Source organism: Helobdella robusta, assembly GCF_000326865.2.
Source record: "Helobdella robusta unplaced genomic scaffold HELROscaffold_5, whole genome shotgun sequence".
Classification (NCBI taxonomy): Eukaryota; Metazoa; Annelida; class Clitellata; order Rhynchobdellida; family Glossiphoniidae; genus Helobdella; species Helobdella robusta.
The window spans coordinates 5,947,983-5,958,932 of NW_008705254.1; the positions used below are offsets into that span (position 1 = coordinate 5,947,983).

A 10,950-nucleotide genomic window follows, 5' to 3' on the forward strand; every position below is an offset into this window, starting at 1 on the left:
TTCATTATTTGCTTATTGAATTAGTCGTTCAAGTTTGATTGTCCATCTATCATTGCCTTCAACCTTTTTTACTACTTTATTTGATTACATCCGTCCATCGTTCTTTTTCTTATCGTATTATTCAAGTTTTCATCTTTCAAATTTTTAAACTTTTATTCACTATTCCTTTAAATTTTCATAACTTTTGTGAACTTAATTCGGTTTGCCACTTCACAAACTCCAGTTGATATGGACCAGTAAGTTAGAGGCGCAACATTGGAGCAACATACACTCGCAGCGGCAAAACTTAGCATGCTCCGTGATGAAAGCTCGCTCCATGTAATTATTAAAAGTTATAATACTCGCTGTCGTAACCGATTTACGATGCGACGGGTTCAAATCTTCGATTGAATAAAATACTCAAACAGTTATTAGTTATTAAAAATTATTTACAGAAGAAATCAACTAATCGTTTATTTGTAGCAAATTCAAATTAACGCAACAATTAACTTTTAAATTGTTTAAAATCTATCGCTATGACAACGTCAACAAACAAATCAAATATCGCTTTAAATAATTCACCGAATCGCTATATACAAAATCACAGTCACGAATTTGCAAAATCACGGATTTCACTAATCACGAATTTCACTAATCGCTAATCTTCTTGCGACGTGCGCCTATATACTCTTCGCAAGCGTCGTTTCTAGATTCTTCTAGGTGGTCCGATTCTAGCATATTCTAGAATGTTCTAGTGCGTTCGGTAGCCCGGTTATAACATTATTATTCTTTAAGAAATCGGACTCTGACAGCCGCAGAAAATTTAATTATTTTACAGTTACTACGTTTTATCGATAAAAAATTTATTTTTAAATAAATAACGAAATGAAAAGTGAAACAATTCATGCCAGCCAAAATGGATGTACATGAATGAATGAAATAAAATGCTATCATTTTGAAATAAAATACAATCATTTTGAAATGAAATACAATTATTTTGAAATAAAATACAAACATTTTGAAATAAAATACAATCATTTTGAAATAAAATACAAACATTTTGAAATAAAATACAAACATTTTGAAAAAAAATACAAACATTTTGAAATAAAATACAAACATTTTGAAATAAAATACAAACATTTTATTTTATAAATCCACGTACATCGATACAAACATCTTTGATAAATTTATAAAAATTGTTCCCACTGTTTTGAAGAGAGTGAATAATGATGAATTAACTACAATACATGCGGCTAATAACGCTTGCATTCATTAATAATTTAATTACATTGCAAGATTACAACACGCATACTTTTATTGTCATGACGCACAGATGCCAGCACTAGGGTGTCCCGTCGATGTATGAAAAAAAAATTTTTTTTAAGACACATTATAACAAGAGGTATCAAAAGTTGCGAAATTTTATGCAGATTTCAAAAATAATAAAACAATAAAAATTATATGTCTTCTTGAGGGTTCTACCACGCTTTAAAGTTTTGAAAATTTAATGTTTTCAATTACTTGAATCGTTTGCATAAAAAAACAAAAAAACTCGCATTTATAATAGATTTTTTAATACTATTTATAAAACAAAACACATTTAAACAAGATTAAACAACAGACGGTTTATATTCAAGTATAAAATATATTTAAAATTTGAATTTATTTTTATGTCCGAAAATTGGAAATTCAGCTCGACTTTGTAACGTGGTTCTTACGAAACCATCTCTCGAATTAACATTAGTCACACTCTGTGATACTTCTGTTACCAGTTTAACACATCTCTTTACTGATTGTGTGTGGCAAGGAAAATCAACAATTTTAAGGCTTCCATCTTTTGCCATCTTTTTGAGTTCGTCATTAGTAACATCCCGAAGCACAGGTGGTAGTGTAACTTGACACTCCTGCCACGAAATAATTTCAGTATAATCTTTAGCAGAGAAGTTAAGCTTCGGTGTTTTAAATATTCTCTGTTTGAAACCATTGTCAGTATTTCTAGCTTTTATTATTCTTCGACATGCTAGTTCCCGAATATAGTCTCTGTCGTCAAATAACATACTAACAAGAAGGTTTACTGGATGTGCATAAAAAGCATTTCTCTCAATTACAGAATCTACGATTGTTCTTAGATTTGTTGGTAAATATCGAGAGATTAAAATTAAATTAAAAATATGCTTAGCTCCATCTTTAAAAGATGTTTTTTGTTTAATTGAAAACCAAATAGGAGCATATACTTTAACTACATATTTGACAAGTATTTGCAAACTTTCTGATGGATCAGGAGTACTTACATATAGTCTAAATAAACGGTTGGCACAAGTAAGCCATCTTGAATGAGATAGATTTCCAGGTTGACGGTTTGCGAGCTCAGAACTACAGGAACCAGTTAATACTGTTTGACATATTTTATAGAGATATTTTTGATCTGTACTCAGTTCATTAACTACATTTTTCGTTAAATCAGGCAAATGACCGGTCAGTGGTTGAAAAAGCAACGTAGTTTTATTTTTGTAAGTAGCTAATTGTTTTCCAATAGGTCCTGAATATTCTCTAGGACCTGAAGTGCAGCCATCTAAAGCCAAGAATAAATGACAAAAAGGTAGCTCGTTAGCATGAAGCATACAAACACACCATTGTAAAGCTCTATCCAAATACTCTTCAAGGTATTTAATTACACCACCTTTCGATATCTTGTGCCAGCTGCTGAATGGATTCACCAGACATGGCGATGTGTGTCCCAAAAAAATAGAATTAGGTTCTGATAAAATTGAAATATGTTCTTCTAAAACCACTTTGCGATGGTAACGGACTCCTATTTTTTTATTCACCAACGTTTTGTCTTTTCGACCATCAAAATAAATGCTGTTTAGTGAAACTTCGCAAATATTTTGAAATATATTTTTTTTGGCCTTTGATACAGCTCTGTGTACTTTATTTTTGTATATTACTAGAGTTGAGTCTTCATTGGAAACCAGACCTACGTCAACTAAAACGGCAGAAGCAACAGCAGCAGCAGATCGTGTAGACAATCGATATCTATCACAAACTTTTGCCAATGTTGGTAACTGCAGTAAATTTCGATTAGCAAATGATGTTGTTGGTGTAATTGTAAATGACAGGTTTGTCAGAAGTGTTTCTGTTGCCAGGTTGGTTTTGGAAAAATTGATATGCGTCTCGTCTTCATCCAAAGCTGTTGAAACAATATTAGAACCTTGTGTTGAGCAAAACTTTTTGACTCCTTTAATTGAACGTTCAAATTGTCTTGCCTGTCGTTTCCTCAATCTGACCGTTTCTTGTTCATCGATGCCACCTATAGCCATTTTTCTCTCATTTCTTTGATCGATCAAAAATTGTCTTTCATTAACAGGAACTTTTTTATTTTTCAAACATACACATGCTTCAAATAAGACACATTTACATGAAGCCACATCAAAAAGCCTCTTTGATAAATAAATCTGAAAAACATTTCAGTTTTTTCTCAAAACTATGATGTCTTTTGCTCTTGGGATATCTTTTCAAAGTGAGATATTATTCAAAATAAGATTTTAACCCATATTAAACCATGACAGAATTTTATAAAATTGTGTACTTATTTTGTTTTGTTTTTACATTCAAACATCATACGGTTAAGTATGGCTCAAATGAAATGACTTGAAACAGCCTGGATGTAACCCAACATTACATTTTTCGCATGCAAATATGGATGTCCCTTTGCATCCAGCAGCAGCAAATCGTCGTTGAGAACTTTGGATAATCCAGTGTGCAAACCCGTCTGTTCGTATATCAGACAAGACGCGGCGATCAAGTGAGAGTCGTGGAGCAAGACATAATAATTTTTGAGTTTTTCTTTGAGACATGCCTCGCATATACACTTGTACAATTTTACGTCGAAATGAGAGCAAATCATGAACAGAAGTTCCAGTATCTATTTTTTGTAGACAATACAACTGAAAGGCATTTTGAACTGCCAAATCTAAACAGAACCTAAAGATTGGCCAGTACCACTTTTTTGATCTATGCTGTATCATATAGCAAGCTACATTTTGGTCAAAACGATCTACTCCACCCATTCCATGATTGTATATCTGAATAACTTTGGGCTTGTCAACTTCAATTCTTTTTTTCTGTTGACTTGAAAATCGCTTTGCTTTCTGTAGCGGATCAACTCCAGCATAAGTTGAAGCAATAGTAACAACCTTACTATCGTTCCATCGAACTAGACATACTTCAGACTTTTCTTCCAAGACAACATCATAGGTGCCACGAGGTTTTTTTTCATTATGTCGATGCTTTTGAGAGGAGCACCTTCAACACTGTTTTGACGTAGAGTGTCTGTAGCAGCCATTCCATTTTTTGCAAGTAAACGTAACAATTTAGGGCTTGTGAAAAGGTTGTCAAAAACAATGAGATAAAAACTGCCTTTAAGTTTTGGCAAATTGCTGGTCAAACTTGTAACAACTGAACCACCAAGTCCAAGACTTTTGTCTGTTGTTCCTGCTCCCTGATATGAATCAAATTTAATAACGTATCTAAGTCGTATCTAACCCACATTTTGTAACCAAATTTTATTGGCTTGCCATGGATATATTGTTTAGCCCCATTACGGCCAAAATAGGGGACCATACTTTCGTCTATGCTAAGTACTTGCTCTAATTAAAAATTTCTCTGACATGAAGCATCTATTTGGTCTAGTAATGAACGCATTTTTCCAAATTTGTCTCCTGGGTTTAAGTCGTTATTGTTAGCAAAGTGAATATTGCTCATTATGGCACTGAATCTATTTCGTGACATGGCACTAGACACCATTTAATTGTGAGTATCATGTGCTGTTTCCCAATACATTGAACGCCGGGGAAGAGAAACATACCCACTGAGCAGCAGGATCGAAAAAAATAGTATCACTATTTACATTTGTAGGTGGAACAATTGTGACATCTATGTCAAGCAAATTTTCATCGTTGTTGTCTTCTAGCATCTGAATCACTTCATGAACGTTATAACTTTAAAAAAATTATTATTACTACCACTTTCGCAAAACAAAAAATGTTGAATTTTACTAAATTTTAAAAATAGAAAACAATATTGACCCATAAAAACTCAACTTAATTAGTTACTTATGATATAATAAATGACCTACGCGTCTGTGCCTGGCGTCAGTTTAAACTGACACATCAAAAACAGCTATACCGTTAAGATAGCTTATTCTATTAGAAAATAGCAACAACCATAAGTTTAAGGAGATATTAATGAAGATTTTTCTAATATATTATGTATTTAAAAAAATAGTGTGACTCACGTTTTCTTTCTTGTAAAATCTATCTCGAAAATTTTAAAAATGTCCGACAATCAACCCATAAACAAAGATTATAAAATGATTTAAAAAATTAATATTGGTTTTTAAACACCGGCCACATCTGTAGAATAAAATTAAAACAAAATAAAAACTATTTCAATTTTATTGATTCCAAAATCGTTATCTTTATGCGTGTCAGTTTAAACTGACGCTAGCCAAATATGGGTTAAGAGTTGTAAAACTCGATCATTAGATACGTTTGGAATGGAAGCTTTTATCCAGATATTTTGAATTTTTTTAGATACAACTGAATAAATGTTTAAATTGGATGGATGATGGATCCTTGCCATTACATTTTAGTTTCAGGTCATTCCTAACAAATAAAATAAATTTAATGACATCTCCTATGGTTGGTAGCTGCCGTTCGTTAAGTTCATCATATGGACATAATATATCACATATGGTATCGCTACGCATTGAACTCATTTTCTGAAAGATGAAAATAAAACATTTCTAATTTTAAAATTTTATAGCAAAATAATAAGATTAGTTTAATAGAATTCGCTTACAATTAAAATCACGTCTTCAGAAACTGAAATTTTAGTGAATTTGCTAACTCAAACTAGAAAAATTTAAAACAACCAGGAAAACGCTAATGCATACAAATTAAAACAATGTGAAGTTATCACATGTAAACAAAACAAAGAACATATATAACATTTTAATTATGATTCGGATTCGACGTTAAGCGGCACAAAATATTAACACAAAAAATGCCATTTTCAAAACTTTAAAATTTGGTAGAACCCTGAAGATGCAATTTAATTTAATTTGTATGATTATTTTCGTAATTTATGATCTAATTGGCAACTTTCAAGAGGTCTTGTATTGCGAAATTATGAAAAAAAAATTTTTCGGGACACCCTAGCCAGCACTCCTAAAATCATTCAATCTTTGATATACGTATTGAGATATTTCAAGATACATATGAAAATAAAACTTAAAAAAACTATTTCAAAACACAAAGATTCCTAAACACAGCAAAATAACACACACATTAATAAATAACACACACATTAATAAATAACACACACACGCACATATACACACACACGCACGCACACATACACACATTCCAGTCACCAGTACATACACCTTATAATGTAAAGACATGCATACATTTTATGTTTATCAGATCATTCCATATTTGACAAGTAATTTTCAACTGTTCAAATGTTTTTATGGTTTTATTCGTTTTCATTCTTGTGCGGAATAATAAATCATCACATATCAAAAAATAAATTTACTTTCGTTCATCGAACGGTCCAGGCACGACTGCAGCATGTGCTCTCTTACGTTACACGTTGCCCCACGATGTTGAAGTCCCAAGAATGAAAAAATTGTGGAATCTGTGATCGCTATTTTTACTTTTAAACAATAATTTAATTTTTGTTTTTTATTTTTATTTATTTGTTTTTTTTTTGGTTTGTTGATCTTATTTTTTTTATTGTAATATTTTATTTCTCTACTATTTGTTTGTTTATTTGTTTGTTGGTGTGTTTGTTTGTTTGTCTGGTTGCGCCCCCGAAAGGGTTGTTTTTAGCCGGAGGTGGTGTTGGGGATGAACTTCCAGAATCTATAAAATGTTTCCAAATGGCTTGCAATCTGACGTTGCAAATCAACCAAGTCCTTTCCCCGGCTGGTGGCGAGGGTGAGTTATGCTAACAGGAGGGGGCGAAAAGCAAATAAACAGAGCCTCAGAACCGGTGTTCTGTTGATTCCGGGGTGAGAATGTTCGTCAGATTCGTAAGCAATCCATCTAGGATGAGCTAGCTGAAACTCTGATTTCAAACCATAAAATTCTCAATTTTGCTAGATGGACGGTTACATTACACTACAGTTCCATCGAACTGATATGGTTGGTCATCGCATCTTAACCCTTTGTGCCTGCTGAGGTCAACCTTGTGGAGGAAAGTGTCGCATGCATCACGAACACGTTCCACCTCGAACAATCCATTGTGGAGGCTGTCGTTGGAACTGTGTACGGAATGGAGATCGTACTCACAGGCGGAGGCTTCCGCCTTTGCACAGGCACGAATCGTAGCTCTGGTTGACAAAAGGGCGGAAACAGTTAGGCTCCGGATGGAAGCGGCACAGGGGTGTGGGTCTGTGTAATCTGTGATCGTCGATATTTGTCACATCAATGACCCAGTTCTTCTTTAACGTAGATGTAATCCATATTCTTTGGTTGTTGGTTTGTTTGTTGTTTGTTGGCTGGTTTGTTTATTTATTTGTTTGTTTGTTTGTTTGTATGGTTATTGGTAGGTTGGTTAGTTGGTTGGTTTGTTTATTTTTTTGATTGTTTGGTTGTTGGTTGGTTGGTTTGTTGTTTGTTTGCTGGTTTGCTGGTGTGTTAGTTTGTTAGTTTGTTGGTTAGTTTCTTTGCTGGTTGGTTTGTTTGTTGTTTGTTTGTTGATTGGTTGGTTGATTGGTTGGTTTGTTGTTCGTTGGTTGGTTGATTGGTTTGTTTGTCTGTTTATTTGTTTCAATTTGTCGTTGATGGTAGCTTCTCGGCGTGCTTGCATCAATTTCAATCATGCTCCATCTCTTTTCATTCATTCGTCCATTATTCTGTCTGACATTATACTCATTCAGATTTCCACCTTTCAGCCACTCGAACATTTTTTGTTTATTTTGTTTTTTGTTCATTTACTTTTCAGTCATTTACTAGGCAATTTATTTGTTTTCCAATTTATTTTCCTTTGGTCACCCTGCCCCGTGCATTAGCTGGCTGTCTGCCTGCGACATCCTCTGTGGGAGCATTTTGATAGCGCAAATGAAATTTCTTCAAAGATCTCCTAAACTTTAATGCCTAATATAAAAAGCAACATAAAATGTAAATAAACTTTAAAGAAGAAATTTAAATGCTTCTTGGATGAATTTAAAGATGGATGAATTTCAACTTAAAATCATTGAAAGTCGGTGAATGGATGATGAGAATATTGAAAGTTGAAAATAAATTTGAATTAGTCATTTTTTATTGATTCAATTGTTTTTTTATTAAAAAAGTCACCTTTAGAAACCCTCTTTGTGCAAGAAACCTTTTCAAATTTGATTCTTACCCAACAAGAACAGATTATTTTCAAATGAAAATCTCTTTTTCTCTGGCAATCTCAACTCCGTTATTTTATATTTTAGTTCTTGTTAAACTTTAAATAGATATAATATTATCATGAGTTTTCATTTGACAATTTGCATTGAATTTCAAAATAAATTTTTAAATTTTTTGCAGGTGATTAAAGAAAACTCCACTCTAACTGATTTGTTAACTCATCAGAGTCAAATAATTAAATCTACAAGCGACTGAAGAATAATCTAAATAATCAACATCACCAACAAACACACATAATCAACAGGAACATCAGCATTGATATCACGCCATCAACATCATCTTTAAAATCACATCATCATCAACATCAGCAATAGAATTTCAGTGAGTTAGATAGGCAGAAATCACAAACATTAACGATAAAATTATCCATTATCAACTCATCCTCATCGTCGTCTTTAGAAACAGCAGGCTGGTAATTTTTTCTCATCGTTTTCAACATCGCATTTCACGTGACGAACTTCATTGCATTCTGTTTAACTGTACATTTCGGTGATTAACTCTATCGTCATATTGTCATTATCATCATTATGACAAGTCTGATATTTGCGTCGTCAACACGGACGTCATCATCACAATAAATGTCTTCATCATCATCATCAGCATCATCATCAGCATCATCATCATCATCGTCATCATCATCATCGTTATCATCAGCATCATCATCTTCCTTATTGTCATTAGTATCATCATTAGTAACCTCATCAACAAATCTCGTGATGATCTTTTTCTTTCTTCTGATTATTTATCACCCAACAACGTCTTTGAAGCCCATTAATTACTTCCAACGCGAACACACATCACTCTTTTTTCACCATAATCCTATTTCATCATTTTCATCACCATTTTATCACCCTCATTAACATCATTGTCATTTTTTCAACATACTTTCATCATAATCACTTTATCATTTTTGTCATCAACAACCACATCATTTTCACTTCGTTGTCATCGTCATCGCTTCCTCATCAACATCTTCATCATCACTCCATGGTCTTCATTTACAACATCAACCCCATCATCTCATCATCATCTTACACCAGTATAATCACTTCATCATCATTTTATCTCCATCATTTCATCTTATCCGCAACCTCACCATCACAGTTTTTATCAAATTATCATCACACTTTTTCATGAAAACTCATGATAAATTATCATTACTTTGTCATCTTCATCCCTTCATCATTGCCGTCTGTCTTCATCATCATCCTCATCATCATTTTGTCATTTTCGTCTTTTTTTTTATTTGTTATCCTCTTGTCCTCAATCATTTTCAAACTGGTGATAATTGGGTTTATGAAAAAAATTTTTGCAGATGTGAAATTTTTCATTGGACTCCTTGAAGTATTTGAAAATAAATAATTATTCAAAAATAAAAAATAGATGAATGAATGAATGGATGTATGGATGGATGGAAGAATGGATGGATGGATGGATGGATAGATGAATGATGAATGAATGAAAGAACGAATGAATGAATGAATGAATGAATAAAAAATTAAATGAGTATTGCGTAAATAAAGACATGGATATTGTACTATTAAAAGCAATTATTATTAATATTACTATTTCGAATATAAAAAACAATATATAAAAATAAATTTTATTTTTTTTTCAAAAAAACAAACAAAACTTTTAATCGAAATTGAATTATTTCGAACGGTGTTTCATTGTAAGAACACAGCATGGTGGCATCATCATCATCATCATCATCATCATCATCATTGTTATCATCATCATCATCATTATCTTCATCATCATCCTCACCAGCATGTCATTCCTATTTTAACATATGTTGATTATTTTTCAATAGACAAAAACTGTGGAGCAGACAGACATCCGTACAACTGAGCCAACGAGCAAACATATCCAGCACTCAACATGCATTTCATTCATCGCCGCATCTTCATCCTCACCACCACCACCACGTTACTGGTAATGTTTCCACCACCATCATCACCAACTTCATCTTTAATCGCATCAACATCGTCGTCGTCGTCGTCTTCCTTCTTAGAACCAGCATCATCACAACCAGGACCCGATGGAAGTTTTAACACGGCTAGTGATGTTTTTATTATTTTTTGCAATTTTTTTTTCTTGAAACAAAGAAAACTTGGTTGGAATTTATGAGATCCGAGTGGAGTGAATGTGGGATATAAAAAATTATTAACTTGAAACGAGGAGAAATGCTGTTTTGTTCTGTTTCAGGGAAACTTCAATAAAAGTTCTTCGTGTGTTGGTCATTATTTTTCCTGCATATTTAGAAAAAAAATAAATTTTTGTTTGATGTGACCTGTTCGTGTTTGCAGTTTTTATTTCCAGTTACGTACCTGCTGCTGCATTCGTGTGATATCCGATTCTAACTAACGTCTTAGGTTCACTTTGTTCATTCTTGTTGTTTCTGTTCAATTGTTGGGAACAGCTAAACTATTATGTTGTTCGTTTTTCTGTGTTGCTATGCCTGTTTGTGTTTCAAATTAATGAGTGTTCTTTGGATAATTTT

At 32.9% G+C, this 10,950-nt stretch overlaps 2 protein-coding genes across 2 annotated transcripts; both read right to left on the reverse strand.

Annotated features, from left to right (window-relative positions):
• Positions 1-1,631: 1,631 nt before the first annotated feature.
• Positions 1,632-3,302, reverse strand: HELRODRAFT_163757 (hypothetical protein; the record flags this gene model as incomplete). Its single annotated transcript, XM_009027539.1, has 1 exon — positions 1,632-3,302. One exon carries the CDS (start codon positions 3,300-3,302, stop codon positions 1,632-1,634), a length of 1,671 nt encoding a protein of 556 aa, XP_009025787.1.
• A 317-nt stretch (positions 3,303-3,619) lies between these two features.
• HELRODRAFT_163758 (hypothetical protein) lies at positions 3,620-8,098 on the reverse strand (the record flags this gene model as incomplete). The annotated part of the gene is made up of 5 exons (XM_009027540.1): positions 3,620-3,907; position 6,083; positions 7,002-7,108; positions 7,237-7,381; positions 8,046-8,098. 5 exons carry the CDS (start codon positions 8,096-8,098, stop codon positions 3,620-3,622), a joined length of 594 nt encoding a protein of 197 aa, XP_009025788.1.
• Positions 8,099-10,950: the final 2,852 nt, after the last annotated feature.